Source organism: Urocitellus parryii, chromosome 6, assembly GCF_045843805.1.
Source record: "Urocitellus parryii isolate mUroPar1 chromosome 6, mUroPar1.hap1, whole genome shotgun sequence".
Classification (NCBI taxonomy): domain Eukaryota; kingdom Metazoa; phylum Chordata; class Mammalia; order Rodentia; family Sciuridae; genus Urocitellus; species Urocitellus parryii.
In genome coordinates this window covers 96,113,904-96,137,844 of record NC_135536.1, presented here as the reverse complement: position 1 = coordinate 96,137,844, position 23,941 = coordinate 96,113,904, and the positions used below count along the sequence as shown (strand labels likewise).

At 38.1% G+C, this 23,941-nt stretch overlaps 1 protein-coding gene across 1 annotated transcript in view; it reads left to right on the top strand.

Moving 5' to 3' along the window:
• Atp8b4 (ATPase phospholipid transporting 8B4 (putative)) overlaps nucleotides 1–23,941 on the top strand; it is a 205,962-nt gene that overhangs the window by 137,154 nt on the left and 44,867 nt on the right. The window contains exons 16-20 of the mRNA XM_077800146.1: nucleotides 2,896–3,011; nucleotides 5,988–6,152; nucleotides 7,148–7,259; nucleotides 10,131–10,236; nucleotides 23,152–23,299. Coding sequence (XP_077656272.1) covers nucleotides 2,896–3,011; nucleotides 5,988–6,152; nucleotides 7,148–7,259; nucleotides 10,131–10,236; nucleotides 23,152–23,299 — 647 coding nt within the window. The remainder of the gene's footprint in view (nucleotides 1–2,895; nucleotides 3,012–5,987; nucleotides 6,153–7,147; nucleotides 7,260–10,130; nucleotides 10,237–23,151; nucleotides 23,300–23,941) is intronic.

The following is a 23,941-nucleotide window of genomic DNA, read 5'->3' as shown; positions in this document are numbered from 1 at the left end:
GATAAAAAGAGGTTGAAAACTCGCTGAGCTCCAAAAGAAATGTTTAGTTAGTAAACTTAAACAGGATTTCATGAAACTGGATTTATACAAACTTAAATTTAAAGGGTGGATGCTGATTAACAGACACTGTGGTGCACACCTGTAATCCCAGCGACTCAGGAGGCTGAGGCAGGATAATCTCAAGTTCAAAGCCAGCCTCAGCAAAAGCGAGGCACTAAGCAACTTAGTGAGACCCTGTATCTAAATAAAATACAAAAAAATATGACTGGGGATGTGACTCAGTGGTTGAATGCCCCTGAGTTCAATGCCTGGTACTCCCCATCCCCCCAAAAGAAAAGGTAAAATGTATAGAAAATATTGAATCAGAAAATTGTACAGATGGAAAGGACCCTTGAAATTATAGTGTTTAAATATCTCCTTTTTACATGTAGAAACTGAGGTAAGAAGGTGGTAAGGGACTTTCACAAATTATAGTCAGTTTGTGATTACACTAAAGTAGTTGTTCTCAATGTTTGGGGGAACCTTAGGGAAATTTTTGATTTTTTTTCAATGGATGTATAAGGCCAAAAGTATTTTCATTATATAAACACATTATTTGCCTTTTTCATTCTTTTTCTCATGAGTATACTGTGGAGTTTATAGTAGCCGTGATATATGATATCACAACAGAATACATGCCTAAGCAGATAGGAGAATCCAATTGTCTTTTATTAAGCCTGACATTAAAGGTATCTGAATTATGTATAACAGTGCCACTCTCCAACCTCTTTTTGGGGGGGTTTTAAAAAAATACAGTCATAGAAAGTTATGTTAGTACATATTAGTTTTTATTATTACTATTAATTATTGCTATAGTGATATTATAATTAGTGTTATAAGACTATTAACATTTGGAGTCTTCAGTAAGTATTAAGTGTGTAAAATTGAGATTAAAAAATTGAGAATTGATGTCCTAGGCTGGACTATAAAAAGTAATCATCAAGAAATAATAATGGCAAATGAAAGATATACATACTTTGCTTCTATATCTCCGATGATGGAAGGGAGTAAATATGGGGGAAATTATAAAATTGGATTACTGTAGAAGAAAAGTAAGAGAAAGTTCTTCCTAGAATGCAGTTATATTCTCAGTTGAGCAATTAGATATGCTGCATATACATTTTCTGTCTTTTCTCCCAGTGTAGGTATATTAGTCAGCTTTTTATTGCTATGACTAAAATACCCAACATAAACAAAGGGGGAAGGCTTTATTTTGACTCAGTCCATGGTAGGCTAGCTCCATTGCTTTGGGCCTGAGGAGAGGCAGAACATCTGGTGGAAGGGTGTGGCAGAGCAGAGTTGTTCACCTCATGGCATGGCAGCTGGGAAGCAATTGGGAGAGCATTAAAGACCCTTCCAGGGTATGCCCCCAGTGACCGAGTTTCTGCAACCAGGCCCCACAGCCTGTAGTTTCTACTGTCTTCCATTTGGTTATCAATGGATTAATCCACAGGTGAGGTCAGAGACCTCATTAGCCAATCACTTCCCGGGAGCTCCACCTCTGAACATTGCTACATTGGGGACCAAACCTTCAGAATATGAGACTTTGAGGAACATTCCAGATCCAAACCATAGCAGTAGGTAATCGGAGCTGGAATACAAGAAAAACTGCATGAGTTCAGGCAACTAAGAAAGCTGACCAAGGGTCTTAGGACAAAAGACAAGACTTAGACAAGATCCACTACTAAGTTTTCAGGGTGCATTAGATCTGTTTAAGCCAGGAGGAAACTAGACTAGATGAAGTGTTGAATAAAGAGTTAACAGTTAGAGGGGAAAGTAGTTTATTGTACTTTGGTAGTGAAATTCTTTTGAATAAAACTCTAAATTTTGTATCCAAATTACATTAACAGTAATAGATATTTATATTTATCTGTTTTGAGGCATTCTATTTTTATGGAAAAGGTAGAATTAAGTGAGACATCTACAATGATCTTTGATTCAAATGAGGAAGACTGTGAAGGTCAGAGTGATCCGACCATGCATTTAGGACCCAGGTGTTTGTGTTAAACTGTAGGCAATTCCTGGGAAGAAATACATGATCATGACACTCATTCAGTAAATAATTATTAAGTGCCTACTGTGTGTCAATCTGTGAAACCAGGCCTACAAAGTTGGGACAAATGTTCTGTGGTTTGAAAGAAACATTTGTCTGACAAAATACAGAGGTGGAATTGAAGATGTAAGGAGCCCAGTAAAGGCTATCATACCAACTCGGGGAGGTCAAAACCACAGCCCTATAAATTACAGAATTCCAATGGGAAGAGGAGAGAAATTTTATTTTTTTAAAAAAGCTTTTTGTGAGGTATGCTTGCAGCCATGATTGACCCAAGAATGAACCCCCAAGAACGAATGGGCTTTTCTAAGGAGCAAAGAGGGTAAGGAATTAAGTCAGTGAGGGCCAAGAACTGATGCATAAATGATGTCTTGATGGCTAGAGTTCCATATGGAGATGATTTGGCATAATAATAATGCTGATTGGAACACTAGGTCTTGAATTTCACACCAGGAGCTTTCAAACAAAGCTCTCAAATACAGAAGACTTAATTTAAATGTTTCCACCCTTTAGTAACAGTAGGCAAGGAAAATTTAAAAAGTCCTCTGCATCAGAATAAAAACACTTGTTTCTGAATCTGGGAAATCAAAGGATTCCAGTTGAAGGAATGTTTCTAAGTTAATAAAACAGGATAAAGCCAAATGACTTAGGTAGTGACTTTCTCACTGAGGGCGCTGAATGTTTTACTGCTGGTTACAACATTATGCCCATTTCCAAACTACCCAGCTGGAACCCTGCGACAGCCTAGTTTTGACAGATTTCGTTGATTATAATCTGTTTTTCCAAACTGTTTTCCTTTTCAGTTCGAAACCCAGCAGGACAGATAAAGCTTTATTCCAAGGGAGCAGATACTATTCTCTTCGAAAAACTTCATCCTTCCAATGAGGGCCTTCTGTCTTTGACGTCAGACCATCTCAGTGTAAGTGACTGCCCATGAACGTTAGCACAACGGTCCCTTTGCCATCTCCATCTCCTATGGTTAGGTTTTGTTTAAAAAATATCAGCTAAATGATCTGACTTCTGAAATAGAAAGCATCTGGAGAGCAGTTGCACAGGAAACCGTGCCAGCGAATGTCTGGAAACTGGCACACGGACCGGTTCCCTGCCCTGCTGGGAGTCTGGTCAGCTTCACTGCAGGTGGATTGACACAGCAGCAGAGAAGGAGCCACACAGTGTGGGCACCTGGTCTCCCTCCAGGGTGAGGCTCAGGGGTGCTTCTGGACCACCTAGGGAAGCTGCTTTAACTGCTGCAGTGTTGTGCTTCCTGCTCTGGAGACTGCACTAGTTCTGGAACTGAAAAGTTGCTTTTCCTTGAGTTCTGCTGTGTCTGTACCAATGGAATCTCTAGTTCAGGGTTCTGTTCAGATGGTGAGGAAAAAATAGCCCCAGGAACCAATTTTCTGCTGAAAGTTCAATAAAGGTATAAATATGATGAGTCCCTTGTGTTCTATAGGACACTGAACTCAGAATGTCTAGACCAGTCTAATTGCATAACTTATTTCCAGAAGTTTTCTAAGGGGAGCAGAGATGACCTTTGCACACATGCTTTCCTCTCCCTTCCCCCCTGCCCCTCTCTCTTTCCTCCTGAAGGAGTAAGGGCCTATGAATTAATATGAACATTATGTGGTTTACACCTGAGATCGGATTGTCTCTTTAATATTTGTTTGAGGTTCTATTTAACTCCATGTGAACTTTAATGAGGGAAACTGGTCAAAACTCTCATTTTTTTTCCCTTTAAAAAATTATTGAAATTTCGTGTTCTTTGTCCCTATATTTAATATAAACATTCCTTGAATCTTTAAAAAAACAAACAAACAAAATATAAAAACCCTGCCTGACTTGAAGTTCAAAAAAATGAAGGTTTAGTAATATTGGGTACAAACATAACTATTGTTTTTGTCTTTCCAATAGAGCATTCTTGATTTTCTTTTAATCTCTTCCAGAAGGCTGGCATGGTCTTTTAAAGTTATTATTATTGTTTTTTTCAGGAAAACAACATTGGAATCATAGCTATCTGATTTTTGCCATTACTCAAAATACCAAGGCCCTGGATTTTCATATGTTCTCCTTTCACACTGAAGTATAGGAAGCCTAATTTGTTTTTTTTAACATTCGTATGCAAAATTGAAAAAAAAAATTAGGCAAGATCAATTTGACTTGCTCTTTGCTTCATTCACTTTATTCATTCTGCCTTCTATATTCTGAGGTCTTAAATTTGTATTTAATTATTGATTTTGAATTGTTTAAGGATCGGAAAAGTCCTTGTTCAAATGCTCATTTAGGATTAAACTTGTGTTTCATGCACTAATTAAATAACTTAAATCATCTGTCTCTTTTGTAATGCCATCTTAGGGTTGATTCACTGTTGTACTGAACATAGAGGAAGGCACTGGTAATGCCCAGTGGGGTTGCAAGTTAAAGGCAAAGAAGTGTTTGTGCGAATTAAGAAGACAAAAGATCGTTATAAGGCAGTAACTAGATTTTTAGATCAGAAGGAGACCCAGTGGTGGTCTTGGATGGCAGGGCTTGTAAAATGTGATTGCAATGTCCCAAGAGCTATGTGATGAATTTGGATAATTTTTCTCATGGTTTCTCTGGGCTAAATCACATTGGCACAGTATGTACTTTCTATTTACCTTAATAGGGTGTGTCATGATTTAACTTGTGCCTGATCATAAACCTCTATCTGTACTACTGGCCAAACACAAAAGAGAAGACGTGCTCTGTGGCAATGCCCAAAGGAGCAGAAATGGCTGTAAAGATGCTTGGCTTGCAATGTAGAGGCCCATAAAATGACCATTGGAGGCAGAGGCAAAGTGGGAGGTTTTTAGCATTTCCCCAATAGTGTTTCTATCTATTGTGGCTGTTTGAGACACTTAGTAGCTACCAGTCTCCTATTTTCCCCTCCTATTGGAAGGATAAAGTACCAGAGGTATTATCTGAGATTCAGTTTATTGAGATGTTATAGGAAAAGTATGGCTTCCCAATCAATTTGATTAATTATTAAGTACTAACTCCATTGAACATAGTTTATTAAAAATAATTTTCAAACTAACCTGATAGTGTCTTTAAAATTTCAAACTTTTGTTATTATTACAATGAAATTTTAATATAGCAAAAATTAGAAAATTTCAGAGAGGGGCCTAGAATGAAAAGTCCACCCCCATTTTTAATCCTATGCCCCCACAAGCACTTGTATTATCAGTTTTTCCTTTCTCTTTCCTTTCCCTCTAAAGGTTATTATTATAACCTTAATTAATATGTTTAAGCTTTTTTTTTTTTACCAGAATATCTGACATCTATTTATTCATTTATTATTTACTTTTAGCTTTTCATTATGAGAATTTTCAAACACATGCAAAAGTGGAACTCAATTAATTTTAAGCATAGATATATTACTAAGGGAAGCAGTTGAGACTTGGGTGAGGTGTCCTGATGCATTTCTTCTAAAGAACCTCCTGCCTTTGATTTGAGGCCTGTGCTTTCTCTTCACTGGAAGCCAAGGGCCTTGAAACAGTGTTGGTCGCTCTCATGGCCAGCAATACTTCCTTCAGGCAAGGAAAGGCTGCAAACCAATATATGTTGCTCCAAATGAATGTCTCAAGTCATAGGCATCATTGATCACCTCTTAACTAGAACGCTTCACCAGGCATTTCTTCTGTCTTTACTGGAAAGTGTGGCTCCCCTGAAGGTTTTAACTTCATAGAAATAAAATACACAATATAAACATTATCTCTCATTTCTGAGTGGGTAAAAAGTTAGAGTTAGAATGGCCAAGTAGTGCTCTTGGGACAAAATGAATTGGAGTATAAAACTTCCCAACCATTATTGTGGCTGTTGTGATTGGCATGCTTATTGTTTTCTACTGTTCCTACGTCTGTGTCTCCTCTGGCAGGAGTTTGCAGGGGAAGGCCTTCGAACCTTGGCCATCGCTTACAGAGAGCTGGATGACAAGTACTTTCAAGAGTGGCATAAGATGCTTGAAGATGCAAACGCTGCTATGGATAAGAGGGACGAACGGATATCTGGGCTGTATGAAGAAATTGAAAGTGATTTGATGGTACAAGTTTAGAAGCCCGAGGGTTTGTGTTTACAGAAAGGATAGCATGTGTTTGGAGATCTACCATAGGAATTAGCCATTGGCTAAACTATCATGCACACAGCAGATGTTATGCTTTCAAACATTGACTCCTGCTTCATATGTTGGCTTTGAGTTTGCCATGTATGGCCCTAGTGAGCCTAAAGATTTATTTCTATTAGCAGTAGCTTATATAACTGGAAGTTCCCCAAGAGTGGAAGATAATACACTCCCTATTATTCTTCAACCTCTCATGTGTCCTTGATGTTATTTCTTGCCCTCTCTCCCTGCTTTGTGGATCCACTTTAAGAAGAGAAACTTGCTATGAAGTGAGACTATGGCTCTAAACTGTTTGAGGCTCAGGAGTTTCTGATGATACCTGTGCTATTCAGAGTATGGTATATTCTAGAAACTACTCTTTCCTGAGGCCCCAGTGGTCAAGTAGCATGGTCAATTGTGAGTGCTAGGGAGCATGTCCTGTGCATTTTTGAATGGAAATTGCACAGGAAACTTCACTTTTTATTATGGCATCTGTGGTTTGTTAATGTGGAAGAATGACTCTCTTTTTTTTCTGGTCAGTTTCTTGACTATGAGGTGAGGACTTTACTTTGGACTTCTCCATTAGTGAATGTGGGGAGTCAGCTAGAGAAAGAAGTCATTAGAGACCCAAATGGCTTCATATTGCACACTAACATGTTATCTGAGCATTTCAGCCCCCTCATATAAACGTTAACTCCTGGGATCTCTGCCATTAAGTTGGCTTGATTTGGGAACTTCTTATTGGGGTCCTTCCCAATCCACTTCTGCATCTGCATCTGCAATGTGGATATAGATATATTGATACTGATATTATGACATCAATATATCATAATTTCTGTCTTCAACTCATGTTCCTTGTCCTTCATACACTGTGTTGGAAGGCCATAGATGTTATGGTTATTGTATTAACCTAAATTATTCTGTATCCTTCACTGAAGCTATTAGGTGCCACTGCTATAGAAGATAAATTACAAGAAGGTGTTATTGAAACTGTTACAAGTTTATCACTGGCCAATATTAAGATCTGGATTCTCACAGGAGACAAACAAGGTAATTTGAAAGTGGATGATGATGATGTTTGGAAAGGGGGTATTAAATTCTATGATAAATTTTTAATTAAGCAGAATCCTTAATTATTAGATATTTGGCCAGTCCTCCACATAGGAAAAAGTTGAAATACAAAAAAAGAGAGCTAATATATTTCAAGAATTACTATTTTAAAGCAACAACAACAACAACAAAAAACTAACACTGCCACAGTCTGGCTAGGCACAAAACCACGAGCCACTCAAACAGGAACAAACTTTATTTTTGAAATTCCCACCAATGCCCTGCATGCTCCTGGGAAATATGCCGACCCACTTACTTGGCGTTCTCCCAGACACACACACCAACAGGAAATCCCTCCTCCGGAATTCCCTCCTACCGCACTTCCCAACCAATGGGAACTCTCCAGGAGTCCTGTAGCAGGCCGAGGTAGACAGCAGGGGTCTAATATCCATTTGAATGCAGATCTTAACATAATCATATCATCTCAGTGGCTTGCTGGCGTCACCTTTCAACCAAAAATGCCATGCATCATTACTACTTGGCTATGGCTCTTAGCAAAACACAATATCTTTCATAGTATATCATGGGGTCAGTAGAGTTTCACACCAATTGCCTCTTATACCTATAGGAAACAATAGTACTAAAAATTTTTAACAACTGATTCATGTGAGTGGTGTCCCAGGTGGGACAGATATTGGCCTAGTACTGCATGGTAGGGAGGCTCAGGGGACCTTATGGAAATAATCAGAGTGGTGGCAGGCTTTGGGGAAGCACAGGGGAACAGCTATTTATCAACTGTTTATGGAGATATTTTAGCATTTTAACAAACACTAAAGCTATACCAGTGCAACCTGTTGAATTCCAGGGCTGCCCATGTAATGGCACAGTGAATACAACTCACTTTTAGGAATGACAAAATGCTAGGTTATTATGTTCAGAATATTGCTTTCCTAAGAAAGAAAAAGGGTCAATATTAACAGTAATATTTTAAAATGACCTTATGCTTGGCCATCAGTAATCTGAAAATATTCAGTTAACTGGCACACATGTATTTAAAGATTCTATATACTGGTTAGGTTATTTTTAGAGCACTGGGGAATTTATAGATGTGGTGAATCAGTTCTCCATATTTTTTATCCAAATTGTCGATTGCAAGGAATACATAGTACAGAGTCAAGCCCTCTGATGTATTTCTAGATAGAGACTCCCAACAGTGTGATGTTGATCTGTGGACACACTTATTTGAGTATTACAAATAGCCATGAATTTTGATTTCTGTGGTTTATGCAAAGTATATGCTGAGATTTTATGGATGGTTTTCTTTGATTTAGGACAAATCAATGATTCTGTAGCATTAGGTAGCATCTAATGATCCTATGGAGTTAGAATCCAATGACTCTATTGGACTCTATTCCTATAAAATTAGAGGAAAGATTGAACAACATCATGGGATTCTCCAGTTCTCTAGTAAGGCAGTTCTTGTTGTTTTAGTCAGTTTTTCATTGCTATGACCAAAATACCTGGCAGGAACAACTCAGAGGAGGAAAAATCTATTGGGGGCTCACAGTCTCAGTCCACAGATGACTGCCACTATTGTTCTAGGCCAGAAGTGAGGCAGCACATAGTGGGGGGGGGACCTAGCCTGCAGAAAACTACTCAGCTCATGGTGGGGTCAGGAAGCAGGGAGAGGAGTGTGGAAGGAGTCACAGGGAAGATGAAGCCTTCCAGGACCTGCCTCCAGCGATCTCCTTCCTCCTGCCGTGCCCCACCTGCCTATGGTTACCACCCAGTAATTCAAACTAGGATGGACTGATTAGGTTACAGCTCTCACAATCCAATCACTTTACCTTTGAACATTGCTTACATTAACACAAGAGATTTTGGGGGGACACTTCATATTCAGACAATAACAGTGGTATGGTAAGATAGTTAAATCCCAAATTTATATTCATTTATTGGAAAAATGGCATTGTTGTGTGCAGGGGAACTATAAAAAAATTTTTAAGAATGATTTTTGTTTTTCAACTGAAAATTTTGTGAGTTTTCTCTTCACTTTGCCTATAATTTCACAATTAAATATTAGCAATATTTACTGTTTGGCTCTTTTAAAGACAGTGTTTGGGACTTATGGCCAAAAGTTTTATTTTTTCATGTATTATTCTATCACAAGATCTTAGTATGTCTTCATGAGTGTGGATTTGAGAATCTAAAATTATTATTAAAAACTAAATGATACAAATTACATGTATGAAGACTTGAATCGGGTATCAACATACTTTATATACAAACAGAGATACAAAAATTGTGGTATATATGTGTATTAAGAATTGTAATGCAAAAAAAAAAAACCACAACAAAGTACATGTATAAAGGCAAAAAAAAAAAAAGAATAGAGTTACCTTAGATTAGGTAGAGGGAAGGGGATGTGGGATAAGAAAGATAGTAGAATGAAACAGACATCATTACTTTATGTATATATATGACTGTATGACCAATATGATCCTACAATATGTATACTCAGAAAAATGAGAAATTATATCCCATCTGTGTATGATATATCAAAGTATGTAAGTGCATTCTACTGTCATGTATAACTAATTTAAACAAATAAAAAATTAATTAAAAAAACTAAATGAAAAGCTGAGGATTCATAGATACTGCTACTTTTTCATGAGTTTAGTGAGTGGTAAATTTGATCATGGAAAGCAGGTCTTTGGATTTCCCTCTGGGTTATTTGCATTTTATTGTTCATTGTGTGCTAACATTAAAAGGGTGTATAGGCCATGAGAAAATGCAGCTACAACCTCTAAACTTTTGTATAAAAAATACTTCTGTTCTTAATTCTAACGGAGATAGCTATCTTTTATATAGAAACTGCCATCAACATTGGTTATGCCTGCAACATGCTGACTGATGACATGAATGACGTGTTTGTGATATCAGGAAACACTGCAGTTGAAGTAAGAGAAGAACTCAGGTAGGCCGGGAAGGAAGGAGGGAAAACAGAAGGGTAGGAAGGAGAAGGGAAAAGCAAGATCACACAGTTGAGAAAGTGGAAAGATTCCTATGTTCCGAACTTCATATAAAGCTCTTTCTACATATTTCCTAACTCCTATTTATTTTGGTGACAAACTAAGGTAAGTTTGACATCAACAGTGAATCATTGTCTTCAGGCCTCCAACATTTCCCAGGTGTTTTTAGAAAAGAATTTCAAGTCATTTACATTAAGTTGTCCTTTAAAATTGTTCAATGGTGATTGTCTGATAGCTCTTAAGTGATGATGAGTGATCAGAATCCCCAAGGACACTTGTTAAAAATATCAGTTCCCTGTCTTCTTTCAGATCTTCCTTTAGAAGACTCTATGGGGATTGAGAATTTGTATTTAATAAACACCTAGGAAAAGTTTATGGTCAGATAAACTTGGGAAACAAAGTTGTAGTATATGGCATGTGAAGCTGGAATAGAATCTTTCAGCATTAAGGAAAATAGATATTTTGACATACTTACTATTAATTCCAGAATTACACTGCTAATGAGAAATAGAACACTGTGACATTTGTGTGATTGTTATAGAGTAGCAGATAATATCTAAGTGCTGACATTGGAGTTAGCAAAGTAAACATTGAATTTTGAAAAATAATATTTCTTAATATCTATCAGTTTATTTACTTATTTATTTGCTTATTTATTTATTTCTTTTCTGTTATTTCTTTTGGAGACCTTTTTAAAAAGTGACATAATCATTTCCCTAGAAATTTTTAAAATGCTGTCTTTTTTTTTGTGAATATGATGAGTTACTTTATTTTTTATTTTTTTTATTGTTGGTTGTTCAAAACATTACATAGTTCATGATATATCATATTTCACATTTTGATTCAAGCGGGTTATGAACTCCCATTTTACCCCGTATACAGCTTGCAGAATCACATCAGTTACACTTCATTGCTTTACATTGATATACTCATGTCTGTTGTATTCTGCTGCCTTTCCTATCCTCTACTATCCCCCATCCCCTCCCCTCCCCTCCCCCTTCTCTCTCTACCTCCACTACTGTAATTCATTCCTCCCCCTTGTATTGTTTTTCCCTTTCCCCTCACTTCCTCTTGTATGTAATTTTGTATAACCCTGAGGGTTTCCTTCCATTTCCATGCAATTTCCCTTCTCTCTCCCTTTCCCTCCCACCTCTCATCCTTGTTTAATGTTGGTCTTCTCCTCGTGCTCTTCTTCCCTAGTCTGTTCTTAGTTACTCTCCTTATATCAAAGAAGACATTTGGCATTTGTTTTTTAGGGCTTGGCTAGCTTCGCTTAGCATAATCTGCTCTAATGCCATCCATTTCCCACCAAATTCTATGATTTTGTCATTTTTTAATGCAGAGTAATACTCCATTGTGTATAAATGCCACATTTTTTTTATCCATTCGTCCATTGAAGGGCATCTAGGTTGGTTCCACAGTCTTGCTATTGTGAATTGTGCTGCTATGAATATCCATGTAGCAGTGTCCCTGTAGCATGCTCTTTTTAGGTCTTTAGGGAATAGACAGAGAAGGGGAATAGCTGGGTCATATGGTGGTTCCATTCCCAGCTTTCCAAGAAATCTCCATACTGCTTTCCAAATTGGCTGCACCAATTTGCAGTCCTACCAGCAATGTACAAGTGTACCCTTTTCCCCACAACCTCGCCAGCACTTATTGTTGTTTGACTTCATAATGGCTGCCAATCTTATTGGAGTGAGATGGTATCTTAGGGTGGTTTTGATTTGCATTTCTCTGACTGCTAGAGATGGTGAGCATTTTTTCATGTACTTATTGATTGATTGTATGTCCTCCTCTGAGAAGTGTCTATTCAAGTCCTTGGCCCATTTGTTGATTGGGTTATTTGTTATCTTATTGTCTAATTTTCTGAGTTCTTTATATATTCTGGATATTAGGGCTCTATCTGAAGTGTGAGGAGTAAAGATTTGTTCCCATGATGTAGGCTCCCTATTTACCTCTCTTATTGTTTCTTTTGCTGAGGAAAAACTTTTTAGTTTGAATAAGTCCCATTTGTTGATTCTAGATGTTAACTCTTGTGCTATGGGTGTCCTATTGAGGAATTTGGAGCCCGACCCCACAGCATGTAGGTCGTAGCCAACTTTTTCTTCTATCAGATGCCGTGTCTCTGATTTGATATCAAGCTCCTTGATCCATTTTGAGTTAACTTTTGTGCTTGGCGAGAGAAAGGGATTCAGTTTCATTTTGTTGCATATGGATTTCCAGTTTTCCCAGCACCATTTGTTGAAGATGCTATCCTTCCTCCATTGCATGCTTTTAGCCCCTTTATCAAATATAAGAAAGTTGTAGTTTTGTGGGTTGGTTTCTGTGTCCTCTATTCTGTACCATTGGTCCACCCGCCTGTTTTGGTACCAGTACCATGCTGTTTTTGTTACTATTGCTCTGTAGTATAGTTTGAAATCTGGAATCGCTATAGCACCTGATTCACATTTCCTGCTTAGTATTGTTTTTGCTGTTCTGGGACTTTTATTCTTCCATATGAATTTCATGATTGCTTTCTATATTTCTACAAGAAATGCCATTGGGATTTTGATTGGCATTGCATTAAACCTATAGAGAACTTTTGGTAATATCGCCATTTTGATGATGTTAGTTCTGCCTATCCATGAACAGGGTATATTTTTCCATCTTCTAAGGTCTTCTTCAATTTCTCTTTTTAGGGTTCTGTAGTTTTCATTGTATAAGTCTTTCACCTCTTTTGTTAGGTTGATTCCCAAGTATTTTATTCTTTTTGAGGATATTGTGAACAGAGTGGTTGTCCTCATTTCCATTTCAGAGGATTTGTCGCTGATATACAGGAATGCCTTTGATTTATGCGTGTTGATTTTATAACCTGCCACTTTGCTGAATTCATTTATTAGCTCTAATAGTTTCTTTGTAGACCCTTTTGGGTCTGCTAGGTATAGAATCATGTCATCTGCAAATAGTGATAATTTAAGTTCTTCTTTTCCTATTTTTATGCCTTTCATTTCTTTCATCTGTCTAATTGCTCTGGCCAGTGTTTCAAGAACTATGTTGAACAGAAGTGGTGAAAGAGGGCATCCCTGTCTTGTTCCAGATCTTAGAGGGAATGCCTTCAATTTTTCTCCATTCAGAATGATGCTAGCCTGAGGATTAGCATAAATTGCTTTTATAATGTTGAGGTATGTTCCTGTTATCCCTAGTTTTTCGAGAGTTTTGAACATAAAGGGATGCTGTACTTTGTTGAATGCTTTTTCTGCATCTATCGAGATGATCATATGGTTCTTATTTTTAAGTCTATTGATGTGGTGAATAACATTTATTGATTTCCGTATATTGAACCAGCCTTGCATACCAGGGATGAATCCTACTTGATCATGGTGCACAATTTTTTTGATATGTTTTTGTATCCGATTCGCCAGAATTTTATTGAGGATTTTTGCATCTAGGTTCATTAGAGATATTGGTCTGTAGTTTTCTTTCTTTGAAGTGTCTTTGTCTGGTTTCGGAATCAGGGTGATGTTAGCCTCGTAGAATGAATTTGGTAGTTCTCCCTCTTTTTCTATTTCCTGAAATAGCTTGAAAAGTATTGGTATTAGTTCCTCTTTAAAGGTTTTGTAAAACTCTGCTGTATACCTATCCGGTCCTGGGCTTTTCTTAGATGGTAATCTTTTGATGGTTTCTTCTATTTCCTCAATTGATATTGGTCTGTTTAGGTTGTCTATATCCTCCTGACTCAATCTGGGCAGATTATATGACTTAAGAAATTTATCGATGCCTTCACTATCTTCTATTTTATTGGAGTATAAGGATTCAAAATAATGTCTGATTATCTTCTGTATTTCTGAAGTGTCTGTTGTGATATTGCCTCTTTCATCCCGTATGCTAGTAATTTGAGTTCTCTCTCTTCTTCTCTTCGTTAGCATGGCTAAGGGTCTGTCAATTTTATTTATTTTTTCAAAGAACCAACTTTTAGTTTTGTCAATTTTTTCAATTGTTTCTTTTGTTTCGATTTCATTAATTTCAGCTCTGATTTTAATTATTTCTTGCCTTCTACTTCTTTTGCTGTTGTTTTGCTCTTCTTTTTCTAGGATTTTGAGATGAAGTATGAGATCATTTATTTGTTGGTTTTTTTTTTTAAGGAATGCACTCCAAGCAATGAATTTTCCTCTTAGAACTGCTTTCAATGTGTCCCATAGATTCCGATATGTTGTGTCTGTGTTTTCATTTAACTCTAAGAATTTTTAAATTTCCTCCTTGATATCTTCTAAAACCCATTGATCATTCAGTAACCTATTGTTCATTCTCCAAGTGATGCATGATTTTTCCTTCCTTCTTTTATTGTTGATTTTCAGTTTCATTCCATTATGATCAGATAAGATGCATGGTATTATCTCTACTCCTTTATATTGTCTAAGAGTTGCCCTGTGACATAATATATGATCTATTTTTGAGAAGGATCCATGTGCTGCTGAGAAAAAAGTGTAGCTGCTTGATGTTAGGTGGTATATTCTATATATGTCAATTAAGTCTAGGTTGTTAATTGTATTATTGAGTTCTATAGTTTCCTTATTCAACTTTTGTTTGGAAGATCTGTCCAGTGGTAAGAGAGGTGTGTTGAAGTCTCCCATGATTATTGTATGGTGGTCTATTAGACTCTTGAACTTGAGAAGAGTTTGCTTGATGAACATAGCAGCCCCGTTGTTTGGGGCATATATATTTATGATTGTTATGTCTTGTTGGTGTATGGTTCCCTTGAGCAGTATGTAGTGTCCCTCTTTATCCCTTTTGATTAACTTTGGCTTGAAATCTATTTTATTTGATATGAGTATGGACACTCCTGCTTGTTTCCGCAGTCCATATGAGTGATATGATTTTTCCCAACCTTTCACCTTCAGTCTATGTATATCTTTTCCTATCAAATGCGTCTCCTGCAGGCAGCATATTGTTGGGTCTTGTTTTGTGATCCATTCAACTAGCCTGTGTCTCTTAATTGGTGAGTTTAAGCCATTAACATTTAGGGTTATTATTGAGATATGGTTTGTTCTTCCAGCCATAATTTGTTTATTAATGCTATTAAACCTGATTTGTTTTCCTCTTTGATTATTTTCCCCCCTTTACTGTCCTACCTCCCACTGTTGGTTTTCATTGTTGTTTTCCATTTCCTCTTCCTGTAGTGTTTTGCCAAGGATTTTTTGAAGAGATGGTTTTCTAGCTGCAAATTCTTTTAACTTTTGTTTGTCGTGGAATGTTTTAATTTCATCTTCCATCCTGAAGCTTAATTTCGCCGGATACACGATTCTTGGTTGGAACCCATTTTCTTTTAGCATTTGAAATATGTTATTCCAGGATCTTCTAGCTTTTAGAGTCTGTGTTGAGAGATCAGCTGTTATCCTGATTGGTTTACCCCTAAATGTAATCTACTTCCTTTCTCTTGTAGCTTTTAAAATTCTCTCCTTATTCTGTATGTTGGACATCTTCATTATAATGTGTCTAGGTGTGGATCTCTTATGATTTTGCACATTCGGCGTCCTGTAGGCTTCTAGGATTTGGCATTCTGTCTCATTCTTCAAGTCTGGGAAGTTTTCTCGTATTATTTCACTGAATAGTTTGTTTATTCCTTTGGTTTGGAGCTCTGTGCCTTCCTGTATCCCAATGACTCTTAAGTTTGGTCTTTTGATATTATCCCATAGTTCTTGGATGTTCTGCTCATGGTTTCTTAGCAGACTTGCTGAGCTGTCTATGTTCTTTTCAAGTTGAAATACTCTGTCTTCATTGTCTGATGTTCTATCTTCTCAGTGATCCACTCTGCTGGTAGTATTCTCAATTGAGTTTTTAAGTTGGTTTATTGTTTCCTGCATTTCTAGGATTTCTATTTGTTTGTTTTTTATTACCTCTATCTCCCTGTGAAATTGATCTTTTACTTCCTGGATTTGTTTGTCAATGTGATCTTTCATTGTCTGATTTTGCTGTCTCATGTCTTCCTTGAGACTCCAGATCATCTGAAGCATGTATATCCTGACCTCTCTATCTGACATTCCATCTGTTGCAGCTATTACCTCTTCTAAAGTTGAGTTGACCTGCATTGCCTGTGGTCCTTTCTTTCCTTGTCTTTTCATACTGCTGGCGTTTCTTTCTGCTTGGTGAAACTGTTGTGTTTTTGAAATTTTCCCTCTATTTATTTATATTGCTCTTGTATAGTTGAAAAATCACCCTTGCAGGGCAGGTAGTGGCTGTGATCCTCCTCCAATTGGTGTGATCCGTCTACCATGCTGGCAGGCCCTAGGTCTGCTCTGCTGGTCGGTCAAAGGTCCGCCTACCGAGCAGGCGCGAGGGGCACCTGTGTCACTCCGCAGGTTGCTGGGCCTAACCTCCCGATGGGTCGCAGGTTCCCCTAGCTTGCAGGCACTGTGGGAGGGGCCGGCTCTGTCCCTCAGCAGGCCGCTGGGCCCGATCTGCCGGTGTTCACAGTCCCGCCTACCTTGCAGACACTGGGGGAGGGGACGGGCCTGCCCCTCAGCAGGCCGCTGGACCTGTCCTAGTGGGTCCGGTCCGCGTTCCCTGCAGGCGCGTGTAGCTGCTCTGTCACTTGGCAGGTTGCTGGGCCTGACCCGCCCGCCCGTGGGTTGCAGGTTCGCCTAGCTTGCCAAAATGCTGTCTTATAACAATTTTTTTTCCTTGCTGCTGCTTTTAGTAGCTTCTTTAAGCTCAACTGGATGAAAAAAATAAAGGTCTTAGATGTCAGCACCGGCATCACCAATAGATATTTGTAGATCAAATTTCCCATTGTATCTTGTCTTGCCTCAAGAAGAAAACCAGTGCATCATGCTGGTTAGAACCTATGAGATGAGACTGCGTATGTTTTTGCAAAATAAAAAATGGGAAATAGATTGGCTGGACTAGAGTTGGAAACTCAGCTTCTTGCTCATGGCTGGCTGGGAGTCTTTTGATATGTTATTTAACTTCTCCCTGCCTGTTCCCTCCTTTCTAAACTGGGGATACAAATATCTTCCCCATGGGCTTTTTTGGTTGGGGGATTAAATGAGGTAAGAAATTAAAGCTTTATGTAGGTTTATTGAGCTTCTTCATTCCTTCTTGCCTTCCTTCCCTAATCCCTTGATTTCAGGCATTGATTCCAATCCTTTCACCAACGAGGGCTACATTTATTATTCTTCCCCACAAAAGGACAGTGAGCCTAGGACTCTAGGGAAGTGAAGAGTGGCATAGAATGTTGCTGAGGGGAGCTGAGTAGAAAGAAACAACTTTCCCACCATCCTTATCTCATGCTAGGAGAGAGGCTTTGAAGTTTTTCTTTGGTGGGTAGAATGGAGAGGGCTGGGATTTTGACTGAGTATAAGAAGGCTTGGCTATTTTTAGCTTCTCTGACTTTGACAGCTCAGAATACACTCAGGCATGCAAGAGCAGAAACTCACCAAATTTGCTGGTTTTGAACCCCTTTTCTGCCCAATGACAGAACAATTAAGCTATGCACTTTCAGTTAAATTTAGTTTTCGTCTGGGATACACAATTGCCTCACCTGTCACTGCTCATCAACGTCTACCCTGCTGGCATCTAGCTGTTCCTATTCTGTCTCAGTCTTGTCTCTGGGCTCCGGGTTGCTGGCTTTCCCTCCTGGTTGACTTCCAGACCTCCTGGTGAAACATGGAAAGTGTGGCCACTTGTCCTCACCTCCCTGTGTCTTAGAGGACTTGTGCTCTCACATGGTCATTTCAGTTCCTGAAAACTCTTTCTGCTACTATCCTCTATGCCATGGCACCTCTGTGGGAAGTATTAACTACTGTATACATTGAATCCTCAGAACTTATCTGAGTACTCCATTACCCACCCAGGTCCTCTATCCACCATCAACCCCAGATGTGTGTCAGGACCCAGCTTTCTTTTAGCAACTCACCAGTACGTAAGCTGCTCTATTATTCTTTGTATGGCAATATTTTATGCCCTGATTTCTTTCAGAATTAGTGTTTTGAGACTTGAAGAAACTTTTATTTCCTCTCAAAAAGCTCAATCAGTAAAATTCTGGATGGCTGGTGTTCAGAATGATGACTCTGCTATGAGTTTTGAGAATCTATTTTTGTGCTCGAAAAGCAAGAATTTGATTCCTTTCCCTCTGCATTTGGCTTTGTCAGGTCCTTCTTAGGCCAGGCACATTTCTGAGTAGATAGAAAGGGTCACCTGAAATCTTGATGGTGGTTGTAGAAGGAGCGGTTGAGGTGGTGTCTCAAGAGTTTGTTTGGCTTCATTTGGTAGAATAGAGAGATGACATCACTGTCATAGGGTGGAAGAAATGTACATTATTTATGTGCTGTTGTTGGAACTGCAAATTGGTAGAAACTATTTAGAGGGCATATTAGCAATGTATTCCAAATTATGTGTATGCCTACTTTTGACCCAGTGATTCCTACTTCTAGCAAGTTCCCTTAAGAAAAATAGTGGAAGATGTATTAATAAGTATAGAAGGAAATATTTACTGCTGTATCAGTTATAATAATAGAAAATATAAGTAGGTCAAATACCCAGTCATGAAATGTTTTGTCAAATACTGTGATATAGATATGCAATGGAACACTATGCAATCCATAAAAATGATTATGTATTTACTGACTTTGGAAGATGCCAACCATATATTTAAGCAAAAATGAGATTATAAAACTTCATGTATAGTGTAATATATTTTTTGCAAAAATTTTATGTGCATACATATATTTGTTCTTTATATATATGTACATATAAAACACATCTGTCCATGTGCATTATGGTTTAGATATGTAGTATCCCCCAAAAGCTTATGTGTGAGACAATGAAAGAAAGTTTAGAGATGAAATGATTGGGCTATAAGAATCTTAACATACTTTTACCCAAGCCCACAGTTTTAGGGATGAAAAATTGAAATCATAAATTTGCATGATTCCATTTTCTTGTGTTATGCTTTTGAGTTCAGTGAAAGTTCATGGAAAGAAAGTGTATCAAAAGAACAAAATCTGAGTGATAGTAGCTATTGGAAGGAAATGACCTAAATGGTTATATTTAAACCTGTAAAATATGTTTAGATTATTTCATAAACATGGATATGTGATTTTCATGCATATCATACACACGGCTTGTTTCAAATTTAGTGTCTTTAAACCATTTTAAACACTTGAAGTCCTGGCTTAATTTTGCTTCTGTAGCTGCTTTAGTATTAAGGGCATGCCCAGAAATCTAGAATTAAACCCTGCTATGGTTTCTCAGAAGATTACTGCATTGATTATATTTCACCAATGCATGTCTTTGGCCCAAAGGAAAACAGGCTGAGAATGTAATTTTGTTTGGTCTGACAGAAGAACTCAGTCCATATTTCATTTTTGTAGCACTGATCACTTGTTTTTTCTTAGAAAAATTTATGTCCTTTTAACTAATTAAACCATGCAGTGACTTCACAGCTTTTGAGAGGTATCCCAGTGATAAACATGGAAATCGATGTTTCCTCTATAGTCAAAACAAAAGTACATTGGTGTTTTTTGAACACCTACTTAGTGGGAAGTTATTGGTTTGGATGTTCAGGTAACATTAGTGCTATCTAGGTTATTTGTAAGACATTAAGAGTGTGGTGAAGCTTTAGGTGAAGGGGAACAACATACTGCTCATTGAGTCCTACCGGTTTCTTCAATACCATTCAGGCCATAGAAATGCATCTTGGTCCCAATTTTCAACTTCTAGTTGCCCAAAGTGTTTTAATAAGTTAAGGTTTTCTTATAAATTTTCTTCTAACATATAGTGATGCAGCTACCCAAGGTTTCATAGCTGGCATCTCTTTTCACTGGTTGGTGCACCAACCAGTCTGACTGGCCGGTCCCGTTCCCCACATTTCTAATAATGAAAATGTTTCAGGGGTTGAATGTCTTATAGGCCTTTCTTATGAAAAGGATGATGGAACTGGGACTGGAAATAAAAGCCTCATGTACTCTCTCCCTTTTTCTACTGTGGGCAGGGTGGTACTATTCCGTTAAATGCCCCTCTGTCACTGTGCCCTATCTAGTTCAACCTGGAGGCAGCTTGTGGTGTGGTAGATGGAGAATTAGGAATTTAAAATCGAGGTCTGTCGCTGATTAAGCCAGTGGTCAGAAGCCACATAACTCACCGGATGCAGTGGTGCATGCCTGCAATCCCGGTGACTCGGAAGGCTGAGGCGGGGGGACACGTGTTCCAGGACAGCTTCATCCACTTCGTGAGACCCTGTCTCAAAATAAAAAATAAAAAGGACTGTGGATGGAGTTCAGTGGGTTCAATCCCCAAAATCACACACACAAAAAAAAAAAAAATAGAGAAAGAGAGAAGAAAAAGGTGCGGGGAGGAGGGTCAGGTAACTCAACAGTGAGCCTGTACTCAGGTCTCCTGTCACCAAGCCCAGAGCTGTAACTTTTGCATCAAAGTCCAAATTGTCTTCTTTTAAACATGGTGTCATGGTGTTAATTCACTTCCTAACAGATCCTTTTAATATTTAATGTAGAGTACCTTCAAGGACAGACAGAATGACTTTCTTTTCTACCGTCTCTTTTGTTCTTGATAGATTGCCCGCCAGCAAGTACAGACCTAATTAGTCTGCTGTGCCTGTGATGGTATAGGGCTGCCAATGCCACAGTTACCTCAACTACTAATGCATTTCTGCTGTCAAAAACAGAAGAAACTGCCCTACATTACAAAGCTTGCAAAACACAGGCATTCTTTTGTTTTAGCATTTGTTATTTGAATCCTGTGGCTAAGCATCGTGCGTTATGCCTGCAAAAAATGTATAGCTCATATCCATTGAAGGGAATTATGTGCAGCTTTTTCTCCTTTCTAATAAATTGTTTTTGCAAGAACCAGCTGGTGTTTGAAGAGCCGAGTTTCTGGAGTAAAAAGAAATGACAGTTACAGAACGTGGACAAAGGTCTGAAAACGTGAGCGCCTAATCTGGCATGGAGTGATGGCTTGCGAGGAGAGGGCAGTGGGAATTTAAACAGAGTTGGAAAACTGTCCCTTTTCTGTCTGGAAGAGGGTTCATGTCAGATGTTAGGAAGACAGTTTTTTGTAAGGGGGGGGTCATAAATAAATAGAATTTCAGCCAATACTTTCATGAACTTCGCCCTTCTTTGGAATGTTTTCATTCTCTGAGGGGAAAACAGAGGTTGAGTCATTTATACAGCGAATGAGAACTTTACTAAAAAGGAAACCTTGGGAAATGTTTTCCCTGTGGTGCTTTGTTAAGATCCTATTTATGAGCTCTAAAGCATTGTCAGAGAAATGTTCATTTTGAAGGAACTTGTCTCCCTTGCTTTCTTCATTATCTGGGACTATAAATTTTCATGACTATGAGGATTCCCTGACATGGTTATCTGTAGTGAAAGTCTGATCAGTTACAACACTGATTTTTTTCATGTTTTCTCTTCCTCCCCCTTCCCACTGTAACTCCCTAAATTTCACACGTAGCACTCTGACTTTATAAATCTTTTTCTTTGGTTCTGCAAACTAGTTGCTAAATGCATGATGGCATCCTTGGAGCCAAGAGCATGTGACCTCTGGGTTCTTAAGTGCAGGCTGTGATTTTGGTCCTGGACAGCAGAAGGAGATGTTGAGCCAGAGGATAAGGTTGCTTTTGTTGTTGTTGATGTTGTTTTGGTTTTGTTCTTTAAATATAGTATGTAGACAATTAGTGTTGCATTCTCAAATAATTAGAAAAATGAAGGCTCAAATGGTTGTTTGGATACAGTGGTTGTTCTCTTCTTTCAGAGGAACCTTTGCATAAAACCATTTTAATAAAAATTTTTTTTACATCAGATGAGCCTTTAGGGAGCCCAGTCCATTTTGCATTAAACCCAAATATCCACTATTCTAGTTCAGCTCTCACTTCCCATTTTCTTCTGAGTACTCACTTTGTACATGTGCCTTAAAGGGTTGGTGACTGGTGTTAGCACCCCTCTTCAGGGGGCAACTGCTGGGGGGTCTCAGGTTGTGGTTGAAGCCTCCTGTAGTCAGGTCAGCCTACCTATGTTACCTCAAAGCCTGTCACTGAGGAGTTCACAGGGAAGAAATTTCCTGTGTCTTAGCATTTTGAAACAAGCAGTAAGATGTCACTTCTAAGGATGCTATGTCAACATCTATGCTTCTTCTTATATGGAGGAGATGGAGTGTAGGCAGGATTCTTCAACAGCTACTGCTAGTGAGAGCTGGAGCATTTGGACGGAGTTTCTACTTGGAATGCCCCTCCTCTACACTTGGGTGTCGTCGTTTCTTTCCCAGGAGATTAATTCTATGGTTTGAACTGATGAATATAAATTTAGCTTAAAATTTTCTATTTTTTATAACGACTAGTAAATAGCATCATTTATTTTTATTGTCAAAATTTTAAAGAACACATGTCTCAGAGGACTCCCATTTTAAGCCAGATCATATTACATGGTCCCTCAAATTGATGAACTTATACATTTACAGATGCCCTGGAATTCTTAGAAGATTTTCATCAATTTTCTTCAGTTGTTTTGCTTTCCATTATTTAACAACATTGTGTGCCACAGAGTGGTTCTTCAGGTCTTCTATACTAAGTCTACCAAGATTCCCTGGATAAACCCTGCTCAAGATGGTGATTTACCTTTTAGATAATATAAAACATTCAGGATGATTTTGTTTTCACTGTGTTCACCCGCCTATTTCCTGGAATTCAGAAATTTGCTATGGTCTCCCCATCACAAAGAATTCCCAGCTTGCTTGCTGAAACTGGATCTTATGCCATCCTCAGTCTGCGTGGTGAAGAAATGAATTTAATCTTTTAGGCCAGCCTTTTATAAGAGTTAGTATGTATGCTTCATATGTTCTGTTATGATTTTCTTTTCCCCTTGTTCTTTAAGGAAAGCAAAGGAAAATCTGTTTGGACAAAACAGAAGTTTTTCCAATGGTCATGTAGTTAGTGAAAACAAGCAGCAGTTGGAGCTGGACTCTGTGGTAGAAGAAACCATAACAGGAGATTATGCCTTAGTCATAAATGGCCACAGTTTGGTGAGTTTGCTTCAGGCTTTTGTCTTTTCTTCTTCTTTTCCTCAATAATCATCTCTTTTGTGCTGTCATAATGAGAACTCTTTTTGTGTTTTTCAAACAAATGGCACTACAAGAAGCAGAGCATACACAATGATTTCCTGTTGCAAAGAAAAAGGAAACTTCTAATATATATTTCATACATTATTGTTTGAACCATCACAGTAAAAGGGAGTCTCCAAAGCAACACTCTAGTCACAGAATATCAGTCTTGTCTAAATGACTGTAGACCACTTAGCAGTATTATTTAAGGGCTTTAAGGGGGAGTGTCACAGCTCGCTGTTATTTAATTAAAGTAATGCAACTGGATGGGCGAATTCTTGCTCTTGTTAATGTTTGTGATTTGCAGAGCATAACCTGACCTTCATATAATTACCACACCAAATTATTGCCATTAAGATACCTCTGGTGGTTTTTCTAAATAGCAGCATTTTACAGCAATGCCAAACAATTTGCTTTGATTAGGAAATCTGGTTCTTGTCATAATAGAATAAACTTGCATTGTACTTTTGATGTAGTTCAGGTTCCAAATCTTGAACAAATATCAAAACGCTCTTCTGAGTTTCTAATTCAGAATACAAAAGCTCCGATGGCACTCTAGTGAAA